The sequence below is a fragment of the Panonychus citri genome, unplaced genomic scaffold (genome assembly GCF_014898815.1).
Source record: "Panonychus citri isolate SS breed McGregor unplaced genomic scaffold, ASM1489881v1 Contig00139, whole genome shotgun sequence".
Lineage (NCBI taxonomy): Eukaryota > Metazoa > Arthropoda > Arachnida > Trombidiformes > Tetranychidae > Panonychus > Panonychus citri.
Genome location: NW_026515544.1, coordinates 723,336 through 749,307, shown reverse-complemented (window position 1 = coordinate 749,307; position 25,972 = coordinate 723,336). Strand labels below are relative to the sequence as shown.

General features: G+C 30.9%; 8 protein-coding genes across 9 annotated transcripts; 3 read left to right on the top strand and 5 right to left on the bottom strand.

Annotated features, from left to right (window-relative positions):
- Positions 1 to 447: 447 nt before the first annotated feature.
- LOC128394351 (stearoyl-CoA desaturase 5-like) lies at positions 448 to 5,743 on the top strand. Of its 2 annotated transcripts, none has more exons than XM_053354674.1 (4): positions 448 to 1,058; positions 4,098 to 4,228; positions 4,300 to 4,505; positions 4,630 to 4,900. In XM_053354674.1, the coding sequence occupies exons 1-4, from the start codon at positions 653 to 655 to the stop codon at positions 4,766 to 4,768; spliced, it is 882 nt and encodes a 293-aa protein (XP_053210649.1). In that variant the 5' UTR covers positions 448 to 652; the 3' UTR covers positions 4,769 to 4,900. The 2 variants fall into 2 exon arrangements, with proteins under 2 accessions (XP_053210649.1, XP_053210648.1); XM_053354673.1 differs by having other exon boundaries at positions 458 to 1,058; positions 4,586 to 5,743.
- LOC128394374 (nuclear hormone receptor family member nhr-48-like) lies at positions 5,315 to 6,971 on the bottom strand (the record flags this gene model as incomplete). Its single annotated transcript, XM_053354698.1, has 2 exons — positions 5,315 to 6,782; positions 6,864 to 6,971. Coding segments are annotated over 2 exons (471 nt in total), but the record flags the coding sequence as incomplete, so codon positions are not given.
- Positions 6,972 to 8,446: 1,475 nt separating this feature from the next.
- LOC128394332 (rho GTPase-activating protein 39-like) lies at positions 8,447 to 13,417 on the bottom strand. The gene is made up of 5 exons (XM_053354654.1): positions 13,124 to 13,417; positions 12,693 to 12,823; positions 11,511 to 11,987; positions 10,101 to 11,361; positions 8,447 to 9,883 (listed from the first exon to the last, which is right to left on the bottom strand). The coding sequence occupies exons 1-5, from the start codon at positions 13,141 to 13,143 to the stop codon at positions 9,298 to 9,300; spliced, it is 2,475 nt and encodes an 824-aa protein (XP_053210629.1). The 5' UTR covers positions 13,144 to 13,417; the 3' UTR covers positions 8,447 to 9,297.
- Positions 13,418 to 15,279: 1,862 nt separating this feature from the next.
- Positions 15,280 to 15,771, bottom strand: LOC128394373 (biogenesis of lysosome-related organelles complex 1 subunit 6-like). Its single transcript, XM_053354697.1, has one exon. It carries the CDS (start codon positions 15,762 to 15,764, stop codon positions 15,357 to 15,359), a length of 408 nt encoding a protein of 135 aa, XP_053210672.1. The 5' UTR covers positions 15,765 to 15,771; the 3' UTR covers positions 15,280 to 15,356.
- A 133-nt stretch (positions 15,772 to 15,904) lies between these two features.
- On the bottom strand, positions 15,905 to 16,916 carry LOC128394367 (uncharacterized protein C18orf19 homolog A-like). Its single transcript, XM_053354690.1, has 2 exons — positions 16,490 to 16,916; positions 15,905 to 16,389 (listed from the first exon to the last, which is right to left on the bottom strand). Exons 1-2 carry the CDS (start codon positions 16,798 to 16,800, stop codon positions 16,116 to 16,118), a joined length of 585 nt encoding a protein of 194 aa, XP_053210665.1. The 5' UTR covers positions 16,801 to 16,916; the 3' UTR covers positions 15,905 to 16,115.
- A 657-nt stretch (positions 16,917 to 17,573) lies between these two features.
- LOC128394358 (protein NDRG3-like) lies at positions 17,574 to 19,778 on the top strand. Its single transcript, XM_053354681.1, has 2 exons — positions 17,574 to 18,534; positions 18,955 to 19,778. The coding sequence occupies exons 1-2, from the start codon at positions 18,288 to 18,290 to the stop codon at positions 19,674 to 19,676; spliced, it is 969 nt and encodes a 322-aa protein (XP_053210656.1). The 5' UTR covers positions 17,574 to 18,287; the 3' UTR covers positions 19,677 to 19,778.
- A 2,579-nt stretch (positions 19,779 to 22,357) lies between these two features.
- Positions 22,358 to 24,152, top strand: LOC128394353 (eukaryotic translation initiation factor 3 subunit M-like). Its single transcript, XM_053354675.1, has 5 exons — positions 22,358 to 22,518; positions 22,653 to 22,930; positions 23,053 to 23,534; positions 23,616 to 23,759; positions 23,859 to 24,152. The coding sequence occupies exons 1-5, from the start codon at positions 22,480 to 22,482 to the stop codon at positions 24,083 to 24,085; spliced, it is 1,170 nt and encodes a 389-aa protein (XP_053210650.1). The 5' UTR covers positions 22,358 to 22,479; the 3' UTR covers positions 24,086 to 24,152.
- Positions 24,139 to 25,952, bottom strand: LOC128394357 (solute carrier family 35 member B1-like). The gene is given in 6 exon segments (XM_053354680.1): positions 24,139 to 24,758; positions 24,846 to 25,079; positions 25,158 to 25,198; positions 25,201 to 25,482; positions 25,574 to 25,671; positions 25,732 to 25,952. Coding segments are annotated over 6 exon segments (975 nt in total). The 5' UTR covers positions 25,848 to 25,952; the 3' UTR covers positions 24,139 to 24,554.
- Positions 25,953 to 25,972: the final 20 nt, after the last annotated feature.

Here is a 25,972-nt window from a genome sequence, read left to right as displayed (position 1 = left end):
TTCTGGTGATATTGAAATTGAATGGGATCATTAATATTGAATATTCATATCAATCAGTTGAATCAATTTGCTAATTGCAACAATCAGTCAATTGTTACACAGACAAACGAAATGAATAAGAGTCCGAAGTACTTTTTATTTTTAGTCTAATTTGTTAAAATATCTCAACAATTAAACACAAGGGATGAACATTAATTCATTAATATGATCTTTAAATTCAAGCAATTGATGGTGAAAATATTAATAATTAGTGTTCACATTGAATTAGCTTTAAGTTGTTTCAATTGTTAATTGTTTGTAGGTTAAATAGATGATGTTTTTGTTGAATACAATTGAAGGTTGATGTACATTTTATAAGGTGGTCCGTTGAGTGGTCAGTCCAGTAACGATTAACTTATCATCATGCTGATCGGACAGAACTTTTTTTCTCATCATCTCTTTTCCTGTTACTTTTTTCATGTTCATGATAAGTTAACTGAATTCATTTTCAATATTGAATTTGATTCAATAGTAAAATAGACATTGATTAAACTTCATCAGATGAATAGTTTTAATCTTTGTTTCTTTTGATTAAAAGTGTTAATTCATTTACCTTTGTTAACTATTGACAACAATTAGTGAAAGATTTTTTTCAAATATTGATCAAATTAAAATGCCTCCATCACAATTAGACATCCCAACTACAACAGATAATCGTAATGAAGTTGTGAATAACAATCTAAATATAAAACAATCAACGAACGACAATTTAAACGATGAAAGTATTGCTACCACGAAATCAACATCGGCCTCATTACCGACAGGAGTTTTAATCATCAATGGCTCGACCGATATTAATGGTGATCAATTGCCGATGGAGTCAAAAGATGATAATATAAATTCAAGTGGATTGAGAGGATTAATTAAATTCATTGTTTATGAGATCAAGTGGATTCATCTGATCTTTGAAACTTCCTTGGCACTTGGTTTCTTTTATGTCGCTCCAATTTCAATCTATCAGTTTTTTGCTGAATTCTGGACACATTCATGGTTAATTATGGTTCTCACTTGGACTTGGAGTAAGTTAATTGTCGTTTAATTATTGGGGTAAATTTTACTTACGATCAGATGATCGTTAAGACAAAATATTAACTTTGTTGGTATAAATTTTGTTTCAAAGTTTCGGGAATCAAACTGAATCTTTCTGATTCTGATGACCAATTAGACAATTAAAAGTTGATTCCACTTACCGTTTTATGAATCTCAGCTCATGACAATTCAAATTGAAACAAATGATTGAGAATAATTCATAATGTATATGAACTTTTATCCAAGTGATAGGTTAGCATGTAACAATTAAGAGCTATCAACAATTGAATTATCTAACAATCAAATTTTAAAAAATTTCCGTTTGTGATATTGGTGTTTAAGTCTATTAGTCAATTCGGCAGTCTAATCATCTTGATTAACAATAAAAGTTGAGTAATTTATACATCAGCAATTAGTGTGATTGATTTTGATACATTGTCGAGTAATCAAATTATTGTAACAATATTTTATTACTCTACTGATTGTTAATGAAATGAGATTGGTCAATTGATTAATGAATTCTGATTTGATGAGTTTCAACAATTTAGATAAATGCTTATCTTATCATAAATTATTATCAGCTAATTGTTATTATTTTAAAACTATTTAATCTGACAAATTACAGTTTCATTTGATAAAATCATCAAGTATGACATTTGATTATTTACTTTGTGAACAATTAAACCGTAGTAATAATAATAACAGCTCACTTGTAATGTTGTTAATTGTTGCAAATAAATCAATTGAAATCACTAATTAATATCATCCTATATTTGATTTAATGATAATTAATGTTAACAGTCAATTATGCAATTTGTATTTGTCAAGATAATTGACTTTTATTCATCTTTGTCCATTACAGACTTGAGACAATTAACTAATTGCTCGCAAACTTACTGGCTGGATTTTCAATTGCCTGTGATAAGTTTAGTTTCAGACGAGGGTTATGATTTAATTGTTACTCGATTTCTTGTTGATTAACTTGTAAAAAAACGTGTAACCTTTCAAGATTAACTAATCACTGGATTATATTGTTAGGACGGAAAACTAATTACAATCAATTACTATCACTTACACAACAATCAAGAAGTTGTTCTTGTTCAATAACCTCAATTGAACCTCTGATCACAATTGATTGATAAAAGTTTGGCAAGTTAATTATGAAGGTAATGATTGAATAATTAACGATGAAATTAATTAATTTGTCATCTAAGTGACAAATTTAACTGATTTAATGAGGGCTTAAGGTGAAAACGTTGATTAATAATCAACTGTTGTAATAAATTTGTGAGTCTGATTAACTTGTAAACTATTGTGATGATTAAATATTAACTGTTGTTAAAATGATTGACTACAATAGGAAGACTTTATTTTGATTAGTTATTCATTAGTAATTAGTTTGATTCAGTTAAGTACAATATTTTGTTAACAATTAACTGATATCCAGCTTTCAGGATGATCTTGGTCACGAATACAAAATAAAATTAAGATGATTAATGAAAACAATAAAGAAACAAATTCAAATTGATTTAATGAATTGTTGATGTTGATTGTTGTAGATTAAAATTGACCCAACTTAACCTAGTCAGTAATTAATTGTAAATTTAGCGGATGAAAATTGGCCAACAATTAACTTATTTCCTTCATTTACTCAGGAAACAATTAAAAATCTATATCTAAACATATTCAAACTAATCAGTTAATCATTATCAACAATCATTTAATTGTTTTCATTACTTTGAGTTTGAAAGTTTGTATCTAATTGAAAGGGATTAAATTGTTAAGTTTCTAGGTTGATTAACTTTCATTACAAGTTAATTATGGGTCAAATTTAATTGTAATTCTGTTAATTCATCAAACCCCCAATTAACTTTAATTGTTTACGAAAATCTAATCAAATTTTATAGCTCATTAAACTCACATGAATTAAATTATTTATCAAATTAATTAATTATCATTAATATTTACAGATCTTTATGATAATGTTTCATCATAATAGTTGATTAATTATCAATTTTGTCAAAATTATAATCAAATAAATTGTTGGAAAACTTTTAAATAAGGAAAATCTGAATGTAACTATTGCGTTGTATGTTTTTGTTTAATTCAATCAAATTAACTAAATTAGTATTTGATTAGATGATTTTATATTTTCGATTGTTATTAAATTGTAATTTACAATTTATTAGATTATAGTGATTTGATTAATAATCAGTGTTTGCGGTCAAATTTGATGACGATGATGGAAAATTAAAGTTAATTGTGAAAAATGTGTCAAAATAATGATATTAACAAATTGATTGTAGTAATAGAGTTAATTTAATTTACAAATATATTTGTATTATTAACAATCAAATTGTATTTTCAAGGAAATCTTGACATAGTAATTTGTTGATTATGAAAAAACAAAGTTTCAAAATAATAGATAATCACACAAATAATTAACCAGAATCAAACAATGCAATTAACATGGTCAACATTTGTCAATCAAATTAATTACATTAATAAGTTAAGGTCAATTAAAGGTTAATACTTGTTGAAAGTGTTGAAATTAATTAAAATGAGAATCCTATCCCATTGTGTGGTTGATGATTACAGGGAAATTGTCACAATTAACATGAGATTCTGGTTAATTAATATGATAATAGTGAAAAAAATGTTAATCATATCGAGTTGAGGTCATTTGAATCACTCAAAATTATCAACAGGAAACAAACAAATGGTCACTACTAATTTAGCTTGACCAGTTAAATTGAAAGTAACCTTATTTTCACAATTGATAACAAAAGGGTCACACAATTAATATCATCATGATACAATCGAAATGTATTAACTGATTAACATCAATTGGTCTCAACATGTTGTTTAGTAATATCGCTAATTGTTATTCAGATAATAAGCTAATGACAAACAATGGGAGGTGAGAGATTATTGATTTAGATTGATCAATATAGCAAAGAAAAACAATTTAATTTGCTAAATCGTCTTAATTAATTGATTCCTTGTCTTGTTTACCATTTTGAAATTAGGTTTCGCTTTAATTACTTGTGGTGGGATCGGTGTGAGTGTTGGCGCTCATCGTTTATGGTCACATCACGCGTTTAAAGCCAAATGGCCTTTAAAGTTACTATTGGTTGTTATGCAAACTATGGGAGCAGAGGTAAAGGTCACTTTCGATTGAAATTACCAGTTAATTGTTTAATTCGTTCACTTTATTCAATTTGAAATTAGAATTCCATTTATCATTATGTTGAACACCATCGAGCTCATCATAAATACCTGGACACTAATGGTGACCCTCAAAATATTAATCGAGGCTTTTGGTTTGCTCAGGTCGGATATCGATTGCTTAAAGATCACCCTGAGTATCGGGAAAAGGTCAAGAATATAAGTTATGACGATATTTTGAAAGATCCATTTGTGATGTTCCAACACAAGTGAGTTTAATTCATAATGATTATGGTGTCGAATTCATTTGTGATGCGACAACAATTAACTTGATTGTTCTTATCAACAGATATTACGTTCCAATGGTCATTCTTTTTGCGTTTATTTTTCCAGTTTCAGTTCCAGTTTTACTTTGGAACGAAAGTTTATTAAACTCATTTCTTATTGCTGGTTGTTCCAAATCATTCGTGGTAATACATATGCACGGAATTGTGGGCAGCATTTGTCACACCGTCGGGAAACGGCCTTATAATAAGAAAATATCAGCTGCTGACAATGGATTCATGCAGTTAATCACCGCCGGTGAAGCTTATCACAATTTCCATCACACTTTTCCTTACGATTACTCCATAAGTGAATTAGGTAAAACAATCAACACCTCAAAGATTTTCATCGATATCGCTGCTTGGTTAGGACTCGCTTATGACCTTCGATTAGCGGGTGAAGAGTTTATCAAAAAGACGAAGCAAAAAGCAACGGAAGAGAATCCAATTTGTTACACTTGGATTTAATTTAATCTTTTCCAAGATTATCAGAAAACTCAGAGAATTCAAATCAAGTTGAACATTTTAGTATCCAAATTTGATCTTTTATATTTCTTACAACTTCCAATTTAATACAACAGAGATTTTCAACAAAATTTCATTCTAATTAAACTCTGATACACAATGTACATAATAAAACAATTCCAACATTGTAATTCTAATTGTTGACAAATTGTCGACTAAGAAGACATGACGATCTGAGAAAACGTAATTTTCAACAATCAAATGAATAATCTATTAGATTAATTGTCTCGTACGTACAATAAATAAGAATCACATTTATTTGATTTTATTCAACAAAATGGATAACAATTTGATCGAACTGGGAAATTCACTTTTTGGCCGATTTACCGATTATCACTGGTGCGAGTTGTTTTTCCCGTTGGAGTTGTTGATCTTTTCTCATCTCTTTTTCCAATATTTGTTTCTGAATAATTTCTTGTAATTTTAATCCTCGTTTCCTGATTCGTTCAGCTTTTTCCGTCACAAATTCCATGTCTTTTTTCACATTGTTCATTTTGGTCAGATAATGAGTCGATTGATTAATTAGATTCTCGATTTCCAAAGGTTGAGTAAATTCGGAGAAACGTGAATTCTCTTGATCCAACATTTCATTGAGAGACAATTGATATTCTAACAGTTGATTAAATGAATGAGGTAAATTTTTCGATGAACATGATGAAGTAGGAAGAGGAAGAGAAAGAGAATCATTGGTTTCATTTTCTTCTTCCATGTTATTGGTTTGACAATTTTATCCCTTAGATAATCAATTGAGACTCTCACTTGAAAGAAGAAAATTACGAAAAAAAAGGAATAGGAGAAGTTGATGTTTTTCTCATTAACAAAATAAAAGAAAAATGTAAACAATCAGATGATCCACAAGTCTAAATATATTGTTACTACAAGTATTTCATACTTGATACTTTAGGAGCGAAATTTAAGTCAACAGATAATTTGTTTCGGGAACATGATGACCATCAATTGATTTTCGGGTAACAGAAACTGTACATGATTTAAACTAATAGAGTTTATCAATTTTGGACTGGTTACAAAAAATAAGTAAAATCCCCAAACTTGTTGGATTTATGGTGTTTTACTTTTACCAGAAACCTTTTTTAAAACTATTTCTTTCAATTTGTCTTTTGGAGGTACTGGTTTAATCAATCCTCGTTTTAATAAAAATTTGATCGCTTTCACAGTACCAGCAATGGAAACGGCATAACGAGCAGGGGAGACTAATTAATTTAATTAATTAATCTTTTTGATTTATTAAATTCGAAATTCTGACTGCCATCTGGTGGTAGAAAAGCCAAAAAAAAGGTAAACATGTGAGAGAATTTGTGTTTACACTGGCGACATCTATTGGATGGAAATTAGTGAAACAGTTTGTTCATCAAGATCCTCTAAAAGTCCGTGAAGTGTTTGATCGTCAAGTAGATTATCAAATACTGCTGATAACTTCTTTCCTTCACTATTCCCACCGGCATCATCTTCATCAGCTGATTCACTGCTGCGTGAGATGTGATGAGGTTTAGTGCCAATGTAACCAGATGTACCTGGAACGGGTTCTTTGTCCTTCCCTTCATCTACTCTTTTATCTTCAAATCGAACCCATTCCCGTTTCATTCCAATGGCAAAACATTTTTCCAATCGGCACTTGCGACAATGACGTCTTGTGATCTTATTCATCTCACAATTATTATTAAAAGTACAGATGAACTTCTGAATGGGAAGCAGAACGAAAAAAACGAACAGTGATCAAAATCTGAAATAAAACAAAGTCGAAGACGACTAAAGACTTACCTCTTTTTTATCGGCATTTCGACGGAAAAAAGCCTTACACGATGCACACAAATGATAACCAAAGTACCGACCATTTGATTCATCGAAGCAAATCCCCAAGATCAACAATTAGTTTGATCACTTATGTACTTTTAATATAAAACTCAGTTAATTATGATTACAAGTGATAATTATTAGTAACTATTGAAAGCTAATTGTTAAATTAATCATTAGATGGCACTTTTGTTAGCTAATTGTAAGAATTAATTAATTAATTAATTTAAGAAACTAAGCAGTTGATAAGGATAATGATCTTGAATTTGCAATTAAATTGATTATTTATTGCGATGATTGATTGTTAGGCTCGAAATTAATGATTAATCAACAAATCTACACAATAAACATTAGACAGTCATGATTGTTAATTAGTTGAAATAATTCATTGTTTCAACTAATTGATCATTCAATTAGTAATATTATTAGTAATTTATAACCATTGCATCACATTTGATAAACATTAATTGCTGATTATTTAATTACTGTACATAATTAAATTACAATATAAGTTTTTATGTGAAAAGAAACTACAATTTTAATTATCAAACAATTTTGAAAAGCTATTAACTAATTGTAAAAATATCTTCAACAATTAACTCAATGTTCTGATTACAATCAATTGACAAATATAAGTTAAAGTTTCTTGATTATCAAAACAATCAAAGATACAATTTAATCAGTAAACACACAATTAATCATTTGATTTTGATCATCAAGTGGTAGTTAAATTACAATTAATTTTAAACATGAAACAATTTAATGAAAACTTTTCTTAGTTTGTCATTAAAAATGATGGAAAAATCAAATTGTTTATTATTGCGATGATTGATTGTTAGGCTGAAATTAATGATTAATCAAAACTACACAATAAACATTAGACAGTCATGATTGTTAATTAGTTGAAATAATTCATTGTTTCAACTAATTGATCATTCAATTAGTAATATTATTAGTAATTTATAACCATTGCATCACATTTGATAAACATTAATTGCTGATTATTTAATTACTGTGCATAATTAAATTACAATATAAGTTTTTATGTGAAAAGAAACTACAATTTTAATTATCAAACAATTTTGAAAAGCTATTAACTAATTGTAAAAATATCTTCAACAATTAACTCAATGTTCTGATTACAATCAATTGACAAATATACAAGTTAAAGTTTCTTGATTATCAAAACAATCAAAGATACAATTTAATCAGTAAACACACCAATTAATCATTTGATTTTGATCATCAAGTGGTAGTTAAATTACAATTAATTTTAAACATGAAACAATTTAATGAAAACTTTTCTTAGTTTGTCATTAAAAATGATGGAAAAATCAAATTGTTTACCTTAATTAATATTCAACAATTTATGACAAACTACAATTAAGTCTTGGCACCAAAAGGCATAAAGTTAAATTAACTAATTCTAACGGTTCATCAGCTAATTAACGTATTCTATGATTATCACAATAATCGTGAGATCCATTAATTTAATTTCTCACAGTACAATTTAAATCGTAATCAAAATGATGACAAATGATTAGCAGCAATACTATTAATATATATTTTATTTATATTCATATTTATAAATTTTTTAAATTAATCTGCTTGGAGATTTATTATTTTTGTTTACTTGAAACAAATTTTAATTAAATACAATCAGTGAATTAATCACAGAGTAATCATGTTATCATGAGAACGATAGAAATGGATTAATGAGAAAAGGAGAGATAATCATGAACCCAGAATTGGTTTGATTAACATGATTTTCTGTGATTGTTTTTCAAAATGCAAATTCAAATGATGAGAATGAGAATGAGAATGTTGATGATAAATTGTTGACAATTGATGATGATGAAAAAGATCTAGAGAGTAAATTGGCTCCTTCAAAATAATCTCCAAATAACCAGATGATTAAGAATAGAGAGGGAAAAAATTAGTTAATTGATTGTATAAATCAGCATTTTAAAACATTTTAGACAAATGTATTAGTGTGTGTGTGTATCAAGAGACGATTGACCAATGATGATATAAGATGAGAGTTGATTAGATATGATGAAGATCATTTTTTGTGACATTTCCTTATTGATTTTCAACACCATCTCCAGGTAATCTTGTTTGATAATCATCATTGTTGAGCTTTTACTTTTTTCCTGAATGTTTGACAAGTAAATTGTTCACTTGTTTATTTGTTGGAGAGAGAAGCAAAATCATTTTCATGAATTTTCATCGAATTTCGGTGAAAAAAAAATCAATTCAATATCATGCAATTAGTAGGAGAGAGAGAGACACACACAAGTAAATTTACAAATTGTTCCTTGTTTAATGTAGTAGAAAAAAAGATTTCATGTAATTTGATGAAATTGAAGGTCGATTTCTCATCATTCGTATCGACTTGTGACTAGATTACACCTTGAATGTAACTTGTATCCAAATACTGAATCAAAGTTCTGATGAAAGTCATCTCCTTCCTTGTATTCTCAAAGATTAAAGTTGCATTAGGTGAATTAGATGTTGGCATTGTGTTACTGTTTGGAGGAGCTCTAAGTATATTTGGTGCCCAAACCATTGATAAATTGTTCTCATCCATTTTAGTAAAATCAACATTCTGTTTGGCGCTGAAAACTTGTAAGAAACGAATTAGATAACCAATGACCAGTTTATTGATGGCGGGTAACTTTTTCTCAACCATGTATATCGCATTTGAAGGCGATTCACAGGTATGTAAAGCTTCCTGATAAAAGCTATAAATTACAGGTTCTCGAAGCTCTCGAAACCATTGTTTAAGTAAACAGGCAAATACATTGACATCCAGGTTAACATCACCTTCATGGCAAAGAATACCTTTCCATTTGTTGCACAAAACGATAAAATCAGTTTCCAGCTCTTTATCTGGTTGAAGGCAATCGATATACAATTTGAGCATAGTTGTTTCCTCAACATCTCCAGCAATACGAAAAATTCCTTCTTGTTCCGCTCCACCCAAACTACACAAGATTGAATTTATTTAATAGAGAGAGAGAGAGAGAGAGAGAGAGAGAGAGAGAGAGAGAGAGAGAGAGAGATGAAATTACACACAAAAGTTAAACAAACCTACACAAAAATAATTGCATAACAAAATATAAATCAACAAGTAGCTGCTGATACGCATATTAAGTCATAATGAAAACAGGGCAATGTTAATTGAAAGAATGTTGAACTTACCGTAAAATAGTTTCACTTAAAGTCACTTGAATCCAATCTTTAGGTAGATAGTTACCTTGAAGTGTCATTAAATTATTTAAAGATTCACCAAACATGCCCAGGTAACCTCGTTTAATTGACTGGATTACCATGGAAATCTCTTGAACGGAGGCTGGTTTACGACAATGGGCACCAACGGAGCTATTTGATCCACCCAGTGATTCCATCTTATTGTCTAACTTTTTGAGACAAATTTTCCGTGCAAATTCACTTTTATGGCTACTTAAAAAGGAGCTCAGGTAAGGTGCAAACTTTTGTGATGGGCCAAAGTAGTAGAGACAAAGAGCAATCAACTCAAGGCCTAATTGTAAACTTTCATCTAATGGATTCTCAGTTGTTTGACGGCAAAGTTGTACAAAAATCTCATCACGAAGTAAAAGTCCTCTAACCACACCTTTAGTGATCAATTCTTTAGCTACTTCCTCTCTACGAACTAGAGTATTTGTCTTAGTACCAACATTTTTGGTATTTCCTTTTCCTCTGTCCCCACAATACTGTTGAATTAACTTAAAACAATTGATTGCCTCTTGTTTAAGGTCATTGTCGTTCATTAAGGTCGCAATCATTGGCTGTTTGATTGAAAACTTGGTCCATATTAACATTCCCTTAAGTGAATGTCGTCGCTTTAACATCTGATTAAGTCCACCTTTTTTAAGGTGACGTTTAATATTTTCACGAGCGTATTTCTCCAATTGTTCATTGGTTTGTGCTTGAATAATCGACGAATCAAGAGAGATCCCTCTTCTTGGAGGCACGGGTTTGGTTTCGGTGTCATCGTTTTCTTTATCTTCCTTTTTAATCTCTTTCAGCTTATCCTTTTTACGAACTTTCCCTTCTTCATCTCGATCTTTTGTTCGTAATATCTTTTCACTTGTTTCACTGTGTCGAGTCTCAGATGATTTATCTTTTGTTTTTCTTTTCTCTGCTCTAACAATGTCCAATGTTCCAGTGTTATTATCTTCAGCTGATTTAATTGTTTTCTCACTAGCATCTAATGAACCCAATCCACTTGTAAAAGATGCTGATTTTTTATAGTAAACAAAGGATGAAGTCTCATAGTAATCACTAGTATCGGTTTCATCACGTCGATGATATGATGACCTGCCATCGATAACATCTTCAGATTCCTCGTCAGTTTCTTCTTCATATTCATCCTCTTCTCCTTCATTATTGTCCTCGTCATCCGCATCCCAATTATCGGTATAACTTTCATCTGAAGAGCCTGAGAAAAAGAGACAGAAGAAAAAAGTGAGAAAGATAAGTAAGAAAGTAAAACGATTACATTGAATTCATTTCATGAAAATTTTTTAAGAGAAAGTAAATCAAAACACTCTACAGTTAATTGTCAAGTAAAATTTATTGTTTAGTTACCTTCATAAGCTTCACCATCATACTCTTCTTCATCACTTCCTTCATAATAATTATCGTCAATATTGTAACAGAGGCCAGCAAAACGAGCCTCATTTAATAGATAATGTCTTAAACTCCTCTCAGAAATGGCTGAGTGATTATGTGCATGGCTTGATGAACAGTGTCTCGAATGGTGTGAATGATGGTGGGGAATATGATGATGGGATGTGGTCGTTGTACCGGTTGGTGGTGAGGTCTGAGTTGATGCGTTAGAACAATAGATGAATGAACTATTGGTCTGAGTGGAATTGTCCACTCTCTCCGAATTAATATCGTCACTTGGAGGAAGAGTATTTTGTTTCGATAATTGAAGTTTGGCCAAAGGAATAATGATTACACCTTCTTCTTTAGGTTTTTGCCACTTTGTTTCCGACGTATTTACATTGCAATAATAAAATCGAGCACTTTTTACATCAAAAAGTTCCCACCATTGTTGAGCTATAATAGAAATTCAATAAGAGAAAAAGATATTATAATAATAGCAGAAAAAATATATATTAATTCAGTAGATGTAATAGAAGATAAAAGGGAAAAATGTATCTGATTAAATTAAGTTGTCGCGACCCAGAAAAAGGATGAATTAAATTATTTAGGTCTCATCATCTCTGAGTTTACGATTTCAATTCTACAATCAACTTAGATTACAAAAAAGCCGATCTAATTCAGCTCTAATTTGCTTCCTTGTTTCATTTGAAGAGAAGAGGGCATAAGAGAGAGATAGAGATACATTAATGCATTAATTTCTTTTGCTTATCATCTTCTTCTCTATCATATTATCAATAGCCCAGTCAACATACAACGACGGGAAAGAAGAATAATTAACCTCAATCAGAATCTAAATACATAAAATGTGAATCAAGCTTAGAGTTATAATGTCAACATCAGAATCATTTTCAGTGTGACAACACCAACCAGTTGATGATACATAATGGAGGAAAATATGAAGACACATTTCTCATTTATGGGATACTAACAATAGAGAGACAGGAAGCGAACAATGAGTTGTAAAAAGTATTATATTGATACATTAGTGAATTTAGAATAAAAACTCACGATCAATACAACAAAGGTGATCAGAGAGAGAGAGAGAGAGAGAGAGAGAGAGAGAGAGAGAGAGAGAATAGAAATAAAAAAATATCTCACTTTGATCATTAATCCTTCGGATGTTGATGTTAGGAGATGTTTTCGGCTGATCCCAGGAACATTCACCAGTCTTTAGATTTGCATACATTAATTTACCTGATTTTGAGGGTATAATCTCAACCCATTCAACTCTTGAAGAACAAAAGAAAAAAGAATAGAAAATAATTTATTAAAATGGAGCAAAAACAAAATGGAAACACCAAAAAAAAAATCAATAAAAATGGAACATAACAAATGAGATGTTGAATTGTTATTGAAGAGACAATACATTGAATGTTTACATACTTGAGGCACATTGAAAATAAACATTTCTTTTTACATGAAACAATTTTTGATGGATTATTAACAATCAGTATTGTCTAATCAGATGTTCAACTGATTAATAGAAATTAGAAGAGAAAAACAATAGCAAATAGAAAATAAATACTCACTTGTCACCCGTTTTCACCATATTTGTTTCCTTTGGATGGTAAGGGTTGATTTCTGTTGTTTTTCCCACTAAAATAAGTCACTGATCCAGAAAAACATACATAGAATTTTAAATGACTATTGTTGTTGTTTTTTCACTGATGATGAGTAAAACTAATGTAAGGAATGGTGATGATGTTATGGATTAAATGAACAATTGTGGTTCATGTAAAAAGAGAGAGAGAGAGAAATGATGTTATAAATATTTGGAGATTTTGGTCCTGGTTGGTTTTTGCTTCTTCTCTCTATTTAGATTACATAACCAGAATGTTGGTGATGAGGAGAAGATGAAGAAGAAGAAGAAGAAGATGATGATGATGATGATGAAGAGAGAAACCTATTTACTTTTTTATGTTGAGAGAAAGAGAAAGAGGGAATGAGTGAGTGAGGAGAAAAGAGAGAAAGATGAAAAGTAAGAGAAGAAGCTTAATTACAATACACTGAGGATAAATACATTTGAGTAAAAGCAAAACATCAATTGAACATTCAATATTGAATTTGATTCAATAGTAAAATAGACATTGATTAAACTTCATCAGATGAATAGTTTTAATCTTTGTTTCTTTTGATTAAAAGTGTTAATTCATTTACCTTTGTTAACTATTGACAACAATTAGTGAAAGATTTTTTTCAAATATTGATCAAATTAAAATGCCTCCATCACAATTAGACATCCCAACTACAACAGATAATCGTAATGAAGTTGTGAATAACAATCTGAATATAAAACAATCAACGAACGACAATTTAAACGATGAAAGTATTGCTACCACGAAATCAACATCGGCCTCATTACCGACAGGAGTTTTAATCATCAATGGCTCGACCGATATTAATGGTGATCAATTGCCGATGGAGTCAAAAAATGATAATATAAATTCAAGTGGATTGAGAGGATTAATTAAATTCATTGTTTATGAGATCAAGTGGATTCATCTGATCTTTGAAACTTCCTTGGCACTTGGTTTCTTTTATGTCGCTCCAATTTCAATCTATCAGTTTTTTGCTGAATTCTGGACACATTCATGGTTAATTATGGTTCTCACTTGGACTTGGAGTAAGTTAATTGTCGTTTAATTATTGGGGTAAATTTTACTTACGATCAGATGATCGTTAAGACAAAATATCAACTTTTTGGTATAAAGTTTGTTTCAAAGTTTCGGGTGTCAAACTGAATCTTTCTGATTCTGATGACCAATTAAAAGTTGATTCCACTTACCGTTTTATGAATCTCAGCTCATGACAATTCAAATTGAAACAAATGATTGAGAATAATTCATAATTTATATGAACTTTTATCCAAGTGATAGGTTAGCATGTAACAATTAACAGCTATCAACAATTGAATTATTTAACAATCAAATTTTAAAAAATTTCCGTTTAAGTCTATTAGTCAATTCGGCACTTAAATCATCTTGATTAACAATAAAAGTTGAGTAATTTATACATCAGCAATTAGTGTGATTGATTTTGATACATTGTCGAGTAATCAAATTTGTGATGCGACAACAATTAACTTGATTGTTCTTATCAACAGATATTACGTTCCAATGGTCATTCTTTTGCGTTTATTTTCCAGTTTCAGTTCCAGTTTTACTGGAACGAAAGTTTATTAAACTCATTTCTTGCTGGTTGTTCCAAATCATTCGTGGTAATACATATGCACGGAATTGTGGGCAGCATTTGTCACACCGTCGGGAAACGGCCTTATAATAAGAAAATATCAGCTGCTGACAATGGATTCATGCAGTTAATCACCGCCGGTGAAGCTTATCACAATTCCATCACTTTTCCTTACGATTACTCCATAAGTGAATTAGGTAAAACAATCAACACCTCAAAGATTTTCATCGATATCGCTGCTTGGTTAGGACTCGCTTATGACCTTCGATTAGCGGGTGAAGAGTTTATCAAAAAGACGAAGCAAAAAGCAACGGAAGAGAATCCAATTTGTTACACTTGGATTTAATTTAATCTTTTCCAAGATGATCAGAAAACTCAATCAATTCCAACATTGTAATTCTAATTGTTGACAAATTGTCGACTAAGAAGACATGACGATCTGAGAAAACGTAATTTTCAACAATCAAATGAATAATCTATTAGATTAATTGTCTCGTACGTACAATAAATAAGAATCACATTTATTTGATTTTATTCAACAAAATGGATAACAATTTGATCGAACTGGGAAATTCACTTTTTGGCCGATTTACCGATTATCACTGGTGCGAGTTGTTTTTCCCGTTGGAGTTGTTGATCTTTTCTCATCTCTTTTTCCAATATTTGTTTCTGAATAATTTCTTGTAATTTTAATCCTCGTTTCCTGATTCGTTCAGCTTTTTCCGTCACAAATTCCATGTCTTTTTTCACATTGTTCATTTTGGTCAGATAATGAGTCGATTGATTAATTAGATTCTCGATTTCCAAAGGTTGAGTAAATTCGGAGAAACGTGAATTCTCTTGATCCAACATTTCATTGAGAGACAATTGATATTCTAACAGTTGATTAAATGAATGAGGTAAATTTTTCGATGAACATGATGAAGTAGGAAGAGGAAGAGGAAGAGAAAGAGAATCATTGGTTTCATTTTCTTCTTCCATGTTATTGGTTTGACAATTTTATCCCTTAGATAATCAATTGAGACTCTCACTTGAAAGAAGAAAATTACGAAAAAAAAAGGAATAGGAGAAGTTGATGTTTTTCTCATTAACAAAATAAAAGAAAAATGTAAACAATCAGATGATCCACAAGTCTAAATATATTGTTACTACAAGTATTTCATACTTGATACTTTAGGAGCGAAATTTAAGTCAACAGATAATTTGTTTCGGGAACATGATGACCATCAATTGATTTTCGGGTAACAGAAACTGTACATGATTTAAACTAATAGAGTTTATCAATTTTGGACTGGTTACAAAAAATAAGTAAAATCCCCAAACTTGTTGGATTTATGGTGTTTTACTTTTACCAGAAACCTTTTTTAAAACTATTTCTTTCAATTTGTCTTTTGGAGGTACTGGTTTAATCAATCCTCGTTTTAATAAAAATTTGATCGCTTTCACAGTACCAGCAATGGAAACGGCATAACGAGCAGGGGAGGCTAATTTATACATTATAACGGCGATGGCAAGAGGACCCATTTTTTCAGATTCCAAGGTTTTGGCGATAGTTTCATGAACACCATAGTCACGGAGTTTAGCTACCAAAGGTTTAACGTATCCACTGAGAATTAAGATGATTTTCATGAGAAAAAAAAGATGATGAAGAAAAAAGAGATTAATAAGAGAAAGAGAGTTAAGAAAAGATGTTGTTTATTACTTACCTTGCAGCGATAAGATAAAATGATGCTAACCAAAGGGCTGATGTTACTCCAACTACAGGAATACCAACATACCAAAACTCTTTGGCCATTTTCTTGTACCGTTGAATGAGAGTTAATTGTCGAAGTTCAGCTTCAAATGTTTCCCAGTAGCGAATATTTTCAGATTGACTAACATCATTTTTAGATGATTTACTATTATTGATTGTAGAAAAATTTCTCGGTCTAATTAGAGTAAGTGACCATTTGGTGTTGGGTGTGACTCTTCTAGATACAAGACCCACCAGTGGGCACAGGCGAATAGCCTGAGCCATAAATTAGTAAAACTTAATTAGTCTCACTTTTGAGTAAAAAAGGTAAACAAACGATTTACGGTCAAACGAATTAAAAACAATTCACTTTCCATGCTTAACAGTTTCACTAATTTCCATCCAATAGATGTCGCCAGTGTAAACACAAATTCTCTCACATGTTTACCTTTTTTTGGCTTTTCTACCACCAGATGGCAGTCAGAATTTCGATCAATAAATCAAAAAGATTAATTAATTAAATTAATTAGTCTCCCCTGCTCGTTATGCCGTTTCCATTGCTGGTACTGTGAAAGTACCTCATTCATTTAATCAACTGTTAGAATATCAATTGTCTCTCAATGAAATGTTGGATCAAGAGAATTCACGTTTCTCTGAATTTACTCAACCTTTGGAAATCGAGAATCTAATTAATCAATCGACTCATTATCTGACCAAAATGAACAATTTGAAAAAAGACATGGAATTTGTGACGGAAAAAGCTGAACGAATCAGGAAACGAGGATTAAAATTACAAGAAATTATTCAGAAACAAATGTTGTTTGAGACAATCAATAATCTTGAATGGGATCAAATAATAATCACTTTCAGATTTAATGATTAGAAAAAAGGGAAAATCTGATTAACTCAATGTTCAATCCTTTAATCTACAGTAAATTGTGATTCTAGTTAATCGTTTATTTAAACATGGAGCTTAATTCGATTACCAAAATCAAATCTTAATCATTGGTTGAATTACAAAAGGGGAAAGGTTAAGTTAACGCATGAGATTCAATGTCTTTGTAAATAAAAAGAGTTGATCGTTTGTATTGTTACTTGTGTGGCAATTAATTGACAATTCATTCAATGTGATTAAATAATTTCACCTAAATTCTTACAATTCGTCTTCAGTTCAATCATATCAATGATCATTATGATTGATTAAAACGACAGTAATCTAACAATAATTAACAATTAATCTTCCAAGTTTAACCTTTCTCTCAATCGATCTCAATGTTTACTTAATGCTTTGGAAGGTCAAATTATCTTAATTGTTATCGTTTTTATTTTATTTCAATCAATAATTGTGATTTTTTCTTTAATTGAATCACAATCACAACCAGTTTAATTGTTTGTACTTAAAAAATTAGAACATAATTATTAGAAAAAGTCTCATTTTATTGTTTCTGCTTTTTTTGTAAATTCTTTGGGTCTACAATATTGGAAATCGTTAAATCATCATTTTAATCAATCAAATTGGGAGCAATTGATTGAGCATCATCATCAACGATTTATAATCATCATCATGTTTTGTGGTGTTGATCTGTTACTTTTTTGTTGGATAATCGCTGGTTAACCGTTAATACTTATTTTCCATTCTTTAACCTCAATCAACTACGAGAATATAAATTTGATTTACCAATTTAAACTCTCCAACGATTATCCATCAATAGGAAGTTTATTTTTGCTATTTGTTATTAATCATCTGTGACAATCAACAAATCGTCATCACAATGAGTAAAGGAGCTTTCGAAGATGTTGAATTGGGTGATCCAAGTTTCCATCGTCTAAGTTTCGTGCCCAATTTAATTGCAATTAAAACCATGTACGGAGTGATTAAAGTTTCCAAGGAAGGAGCTGATCTTTCACCTAAGAAATCAGTAATTATCACTTATCATGATATTGGTCTTAATGGTACATCAAGTTTCAGAACTTTTTTCAATTATCAGGACATTCAATCCATTCTATCCAAATTTACTGGTATGTTTAATTGATAATCTCCTTGATTTAGATCAAAAAATCATCTAATATTTGATAAAATCCTAAATCTCCTGCCAATTTATTTTAATCTGATTCTCAATCATGATAATTTTCTGATCAATATCAGGTCATAGTCTTTTCATTTCGTGTCCTTAGTGATTTAGGTCACAGAGATGATAAGAAAATGATTAAATAGCGATGATTTATTCATTAGTCAAAGTAAAGTTAATGTTTATTGAGGTAACAATTTACCTAATCAATAATTTGGAATCCAATCAATTATTTTCCAATTACATTGAACTTAATATCTATTACTAATCATTTGATATTATTTTTAATCTTAATTCTGTAATTCTTGTATTGAAACGGAAAGATTTAAATTCGATTTTTAATTGACCAATTTATCTTCTTAATTTTTAGTTATTCACATAAATGCTCCTGGTCAAGAGGATAAATCACCTCGATTAAGCGATGAATTTAATTATCCAACTATGGATCACATGGCTGATCAAATTGGTGCTATTTGTAAGCACTTCGAGATAAGTCACTTCATCGGATTGGGAGTCGGTGCTGGAGCCAATATTTTATCTCGATTCGCTATTCGTTATCCCGACTTCGTTGATGGCCTGTTCCTGATCGATTGTACTTCTACCGTGGCCTCTTGGTCCGAATGGGGTTATCAAAATTTGAATATTCATTACCTTAAAAATTTGGACACTTCAGGCCTTGGGTCACTGGCACCAGCCGCTGTCACCGAGTATCTTTTATGGCACCATTTTGGTGTCATTGATGAGGATCGAAATCAAGATTTGATTTTTCAACTTCGATCTTATTTCTCAGAGAAAAACATTCATCCTCATAATTTGGCTCTTTTCATTGGTTCCTATTTAGCACGTTCAGATCTTGGCTTGGTCAGAGGGTCACCCAGTCAAAATTTCCGATGTCCAGCCCTTCTGATGACCAGTTACCATTCACCTCATATAGAGGATACGATTTACATGAATTCCCGTTTGAATCCTGAATCATCCCAATGGATGAAATTATCTGATTGTGGTATGCCGTTGGAAGAACAGCCTGGAAAAGTGGCCGAAGCCTTTCGTCTTTTCGTCCAAGGACTTGGTTACAGCCTTAAAGCTAACTAATTAATTAATTCACGATATTAACCGAATCCAGCCTTCGAAAATTTAACAATCAAAACCTCTCATCTCAAATTAAAACTAAGACAATCATCATTTAACTATCAACATTTGAATGCTGAAAACTTCCTCTGTCTACCTTACAAGTAATTAATTTTCAATTTGTATTGAAGTTTAATTTAATTGCTTAGTTGTAATTAGTATTTCACATTCTCAACGCTCACAATTTTTATCCATTAATAGATCTGATGATTATTTACATCCACAGACAATAATTTAAAAAACGCAATAATGATTTTCAACGATTTCTAAATTGATTTGAGTTTATTTCTCATTGATCATCACAAATAATTATGTTTGGAGATAATTTCAGAATAAATGATTATAGTTCAATTAATTGTACAAAAAAATCAAGAGAAAATATTTAACAATTAATAATAAAAAGTATATGAAAAAAAAAATACAAGATCTAAATCTCAATCTTACCAATTGTGAATCAGTTGATTACCAGATGAATGATGTTGCTCAAGATGAGGTGAGATTAACATGGTGATTATATTGAGGATTACAGAGAGTGATTAATCTGATGGTTCACTTGACTTGAGTAGGAACAATTAGTGATTAACAATTTAACCAAGCAGCCTAACACCAGGTTTGTATTTATATACCTTTGGAAAAGCAAAAATGAAAGTCTTCCGGTTTACCAGAGGTGAAAAAAATGGCCGATTCTTGAAGATTCTATTTTTACCCAAAATCGCTGCTGATGAGGAGCAATTAGGTAGCCTTAGGGTAATTAAGGCGAGTAAAGTTGACATGATTAAGGTGAAAATGAGAGTTAATTTCATTGTTGATTGTTTTGTTGATTCAGATCACAAAGGAAAAAATAATGGACTCGAGTTGAAATAATATGATAAAAGTTGTTGATTGTTGTTAAACTGATTGTTTCAACGATCAGAGGACGAATAAACTAAATGTTATTGGAGTGATTATATTTTTTTGAATTGAGATGAAGAATTAAAAAGAAAAATTAACTGTAACGAAAAAGATTAGATTCTGGAAACTTGATTGGAATCATTTATCAACAGGAAGAATGTAAAAGTTTCAGATTCTCATAGACCTCAATTGATTCAATAATTACTCTTACTTGTTGGTTAAACTATTTTGTTGTTTTCTTCATAATATTAATGAGTAAAGATTTGATGTTACTTACTAATTTATACTGAAATTGGCTTCAGGCTATTAATGGCTCCCGGTTAGTTGTTAACCAGCCCCTTAATTGACCAGAATAGTAGTGAGAGTGATGAGTTGAAAAGGAGAGCAAGATTGTGATTAAAATTACGATAATCTTGTTGATGATGATGATGATGATGATTAGGATACGGGAAACTAATAAGGTGATCAAGTGGCTTCCGACCGGAATGGCCTCGATAAAATGGATTTCAAGTGATTACTTCCGAGATTCAGTTCGCATTCACAATTAATATTTACATTTTCTCATTAATAGTTGACTGATTAACTTTCAATAGAGATTGTTATTTGATCAATTTGGGTGGTTTCACATTTTCTTTTCAATTGAAATCCCTCATTGTCATTACTAATCATCTTAAATTGTTATCAATTATTAACATGGGTGAATACATTTACCATCATTTTTGATTGGCCTGAAAACGAAAATCTATTAATAGTATTAAATTATTACGATTGAAATGATGATTAACTTGTTTGTTTCTTTGATGAATAGACAATTTTGTATAGAAAATGATAAATCAATCAAAATGAATCGATTCTATCAACGAAAATTTCTAATCATGGATGAAGGTGTTTCTTGATATTATTATAAAGCAATCGAGTTGATAATCTTTACCATCATGCAGAAATCAGCAATTATGATTAGTAATAATAACGTTTAAATGGGGCAATCAACTGACCATCACAAGAGTGCAAATATAAATTCAGTTAAATTGAGGGCTACTTTTCCTATTCTCTATACAATCAAAAGGTTTAATGATGAAATGTTAATTGTTTGAGAAAATAACGAAAAATAGATTAAAAGATAAACAAGATTCGGATTAAAGACCAAATGAAAAAGAGTAAAATTAGATTTAAGTTTGAAATAGAATTCTCTTCATAATGATAATGGATCAATATTAGGTAACTATTTATTAATTAATCCAGATCAAAAGACGATCAATTAAATTGTGATAAGCGATTGATGTAATACAAACAAAAAGGTCCGACAATCGATTCAGCCAATTGATTGATGATTTAGTATTTTATTCATTTTCATCGAATCAAAATAATCAATCAAACAAAGTGGTAAATTCTGTTATTCCATTTACTAATTATTGATGGATTAACAATTCGAAAGAGGTCTCAACTTTGTTCACTTTTATACTTTTGTACTCGTTTAAGTTACGAACGAAACTTTTTTTGTTCATACAATGGTTTTCGAACCTTAGAAGATACATCTCAAAACTACTCTTTTATCAGAAAGGTATTTCTTCAATATTCTTTGAAACCTGACTTTATTTTAATTAACTGCCAAATAAAAACTTAAAAAGTAAAAAAGTGAAGATTAATTAAAATACGATTTTCATGATTATTGATTTTCTAACCGGTAGATGTCACTAGTTTACACACTTCTCAAGTGTTGACCTTTTCTTCATTTTCGTTTATTTTTGTTTCGACAGGTGGCAGCGAGATTTGTTTCATCTATAAGCCGGAGCCACGTTTTGCCTTCAGAAGAATTTGTTGTGAATTTAATTTCTCACCTTTCTCAACAATTAGAGTTTTAATTTAATTATTCATCATGATCCCAACATTCACCGACATCCAGGAACTTGGTCAGGTAAACATTTGATTTTCTTTATGATAGAAGTGGTTTAATTGTCTTGTATTTCAATGTCTTTTCTGTTCTTTTCTCTTTTATTTTTTATCTCTTTTATTTCACCATTGACATTATCTTATTTCTATTGTTAACAGTGTGAAGAGCTTCGTGTCTATTTCAATAGTCTTGGTGCTTCTTTGGTTAAACCGGATGAAGATGGTTTCTATGAAGATCTAAAGCAAATTATTAGCGTTTGTGATCTATGTTTCAAGGAAGAAAAAGATTCCGATAAACAATCGGTTCTCAATAGTATTGTGTCATTGCTTATTCAAGTACCTCAAACTGATTCAGTTTGTAGTGAATTGATCAATGCTTTTTGTGCCAAATTGGTTGAAACTGCAAATCCCAGTGATGGATTGATTAGCATTAAAATGTGAGTTCGTTTTTGACATTTCAAAAGCTTCAGCTGTTGCCTTTCAATATGTTGTTCACCCACAATATGTTTAAGCTTCTCTAGTGACACTTGAAACTAAATTTTCTGCTCTTTTCTTTCAGTTTGCAAAATCTTTTCGAGGGAACTGGTGCTAATCCAAGCCTTAACTATGATATTTACTTAAGTCTTGTCAAAATCGCCGGCAGTATTGGTCATATTGACCTGGTCTATGAGGACTTGAACAAGGTTCGATCAATGTACAATAAGGAAAGTGTTGGTCTTGATAAGGTGCAAAAACTCTTAAGACTTTTACATGAAGTTCTCTCAAAGGAAAATAGCCATGAAGCATCAAAAGTCATGATTGAATTGTTAGGAACTTATACCGAGGCCACTGCATCTCAAGCTCGATCTGATGCACATCGTTGTATAGTTTCATTTCTTTCGGACCCAAAAACTTTTCTCATGGATCATCTTTTAGCATTGAAGCCTGTTAAGTTTCTCGAAGGCGAATCAATTCACGATCTTCTCCTAATCTTTGTCTCAGACAAGCTTACTGGATATATCAAATTCTACAATTCTCATAAACAATTGATTGAAAATTTAGGTAAATTGTGATTTTTGTTCACGTTACTCGTAAAAATACTGGATAAGATCTGTTTTTAATTCTTTTTCATCTCTTTCAAAGGTTTGTCACATGAACAAAATCTGCATAAGATGAGATTGTTAACTTTCATGCAAATTGCTGAGAACAAAAAGGAGCTTTCTTTCCAAACAATTAAGGAAGAATTGCAATTAAAAGATGAGGACGTTGAAGCTTTTGTCATCGATGGTAAGTTTATATTATCCAACTTTGAGATGAAATTTTCATTTCTCTTTTCCATTTTCTAACTTTTTTTCATTTTCGATCCTTTACAATCATTGTTTTCAGTTCTAAGAACCAAATTATTAAAGGCAAAAGTTGATCAAGTTAACAAGAAGGTTTCAGTCACTTCAACCATTCATCGGACTTTTGGAAGACAACAGTGGCAACAACTTCGAGACACTTTGACACAATGGCAAGAAAATCTTGCTCATATCCACAACACCATTGGCAATGCTATTTATGCTCAACATGAACCAATGGCACCAATTAATGCTAATCCAATTCCCTCTTGAATCAAAAATAGTATCAAAAAGTGTATTAAAAAAAAGTGATTCCATACGAGAGGTTGAACAATGAAAATGATTTTCGATTTACTTTTGAAAAAATTTCACAATCATAGAAATGGCTCTTTTTGTTTTTCACATCCACATATTAATAAATAATATTACAGTAAGGATTTCACTTAGAGCAACAACAATTTAATAGTCTCTCCCTAGAGGATTAGTGTCTTTGGGCTTGGAAAAGGTAAAGGGTTAGTTCACCTTTTTTATAAGAAATAAACCTTTTTGGTAATGAGAGGCCGCTGAAATTTGCTCTGTACATTGTGTATTTGTCATGGATCTGAGTAACTCGTTCATTTATTTTAAAAGTCTTTCTATTTGATTGTTGAATATCGAGGAAATACAATTTAATTGCTTATCGTCCAATTCCTAAAAACTGAATTTAGCTGCTGGCCAATAAGCTAACGATTATGAAAGGGAATCACTTCTTCCTGGGAGCTGATTTGCTGTAAAAAGCATCTAAACCTAAGCCTATGAACACAAGAGCAGATCCGAACCATTGACGAGCTGTGATAGCATTACCAAAGAGAAAGACTGAAGCAATGACAGAGAAAAACTTTCTGACTGTAGTTATAATGGAACATGGTAAAGGTCCGAAATCAGCTACTGTCAAATAAATGAATACCTGAGAGAGAAGAGAGAGAGAGAAAAGAGATGAGATCATCAATTCCAATTGATAGGATTAATTGGTGAATGAAATGTTTCTAATTACCTGACCGATTGCACTCATGACTGTGAATAAGAAAATATTGTAAATTACATATGGATATCTGTTAATAAAACTAACAAATTGAAACCATTCACCGGTGATTAGCACAGCTAAAGTAGAGTAAAGTATAGACCATAAATTAAGATTCAACATCATGTGACAAGATTGAGTTTTGTGGTCACTTTTCATCCTTTCTTGAATAGCTCCAAGTAAACCATCACATGTTAACGACAGCAACTGCAAGAAATGAAACAAGAATTAAGATATTTGTGGTTTTCATCGAATGACTTTCAAGACGAAGTTAAGAAAAATTACCAAGAGTATTTCTCCCCATCCTAGAAGCGGTTTATCGGAGCTAGCGAATTGGAAGGTTTATCTTTGTACATGAAAAAGATGATACCGATGACTATCGTTAAAACAAATAAATATTTAGAGACGGGATATCTTTTCCTTCCGACCAAAACACCAAGAACCATAACGGGCACCGGTTTACACGATTTGCCAACCACCTGAGTGGGATAATTGACATGTTGTAAAGACATGTTACTTGACACCATCGCCGTGAGATAGGTGAGAGATGCAGAGGCATAATATGAGGTTCTTGTAGAGTCCTTTCCTTGCCTCATAATAGTTAAAAGAACTTTAATCAGAGAAAAGAAAAAAGAAAAATAGTTGTTGATTAATCCACGTCACATTAGGGAATCAATAGACAATAAGCAAAAGCGACTCACGTATTTGAGCTAAAACAGCATTTACAAGACATTGACAGAGAACCAAACACATTGAGTAGACAAACTTTTCTCCATCAGGCCCATACTTGGATCGTGTTCTATGAAAAGAATCGAATAATTAAAATCTAAGAAAAACAATTAACGATCAAAACACTTACATTTTTTCCTGAAGACCATAGTAAGCATAACAAGCGAATATGCCTCCAGCACAGAAGATTAATTTAAAAGTTCGATTACCTTGTGGCTGTTTAATCGAATCATCTGAGAATTTCATTTCCACAATTAAATAAATAACAAACAATTAACTTTTAATTATCATCTGGTGATGAACATTCAAGTTACAGAATTGAATTTAACATTTGACAGAGATGCGATTCGTCCACTTGCTCCATCTGTCGA

Coding starts and splice junctions, on each gene's coding strand:
- LOC128394332 (XM_053354654.1), bottom strand. CDS start 13,143: ATGGTGAAAACGGGTGACAA. Junction 11,362..11,510: donor TGATGGTGAAGCTTATGAAG/GTAACTAAACAA, acceptor TCTTTTTCTCAG/GCTCTTCAGATGAAAGTTAT. Junction 9,884..10,100: donor TTAAGTGAAACTATTTTACG/GTAAGTTCAACA, acceptor AATCTTGTGTAG/TTTGGGTGGAGCGGAACAAG.
- LOC128394358 (XM_053354681.1), top strand. CDS start 18,288: ATGAGTAAAGGAGCTTTCGAAGATGTTGAATTGGGTGATCCAAGTTTC. Junction 18,535..18,954: donor CATTCTATCCAAATTTACTG/GTATGTTTAATT, acceptor CTTAATTTTTAG/TTATTCACATAAATGCTCCT.
- LOC128394373 (XM_053354697.1), bottom strand. CDS start 15,764: ATGGAAGAAGAAAATGAAACCAATGATTCTCTTTCTCTTCCTCTTCCT.
- LOC128394367 (XM_053354690.1), bottom strand. CDS start 16,800: ATGGCTCAGGCTATTCGCCTGTGCCCACTGGTGGGTCTTGTATCTAGA. Junction 16,390..16,489: donor TTTTATCTTATCGCTGCAAG/GTAAGTAATAAA, acceptor CTTAATTCTCAG/TGGATACGTTAAACCTTTGG.
- LOC128394351 (XM_053354673.1), top strand. CDS start 653: ATGCCTCCATCACAATTAGACATCCCAACTACAACAGATAATCGTAAT. Junction 1,059..4,097: donor GGTTCTCACTTGGACTTGGA/GTAAGTTAATTG, acceptor TTTTGAAATTAG/GTTTCGCTTTAATTACTTGT. Junction 4,229..4,299: donor TGCAAACTATGGGAGCAGAG/GTAAAGGTCACT, acceptor ATTTGAAATTAG/AATTCCATTTATCATTATGT.
- LOC128394353 (XM_053354675.1), top strand. CDS start 22,480: ATGATCCCAACATTCACCGACATCCAGGAACTTGGTCAG. Junction 22,931..23,052: donor GGATTGATTAGCATTAAAAT/GTGAGTTCGTTT, acceptor CTTTTCTTTCAG/TTTGCAAAATCTTTTCGAGG. Junction 23,535..23,615: donor ACAATTGATTGAAAATTTAG/GTAAATTGTGAT, acceptor TCTCTTTCAAAG/GTTTGTCACATGAACAAAAT.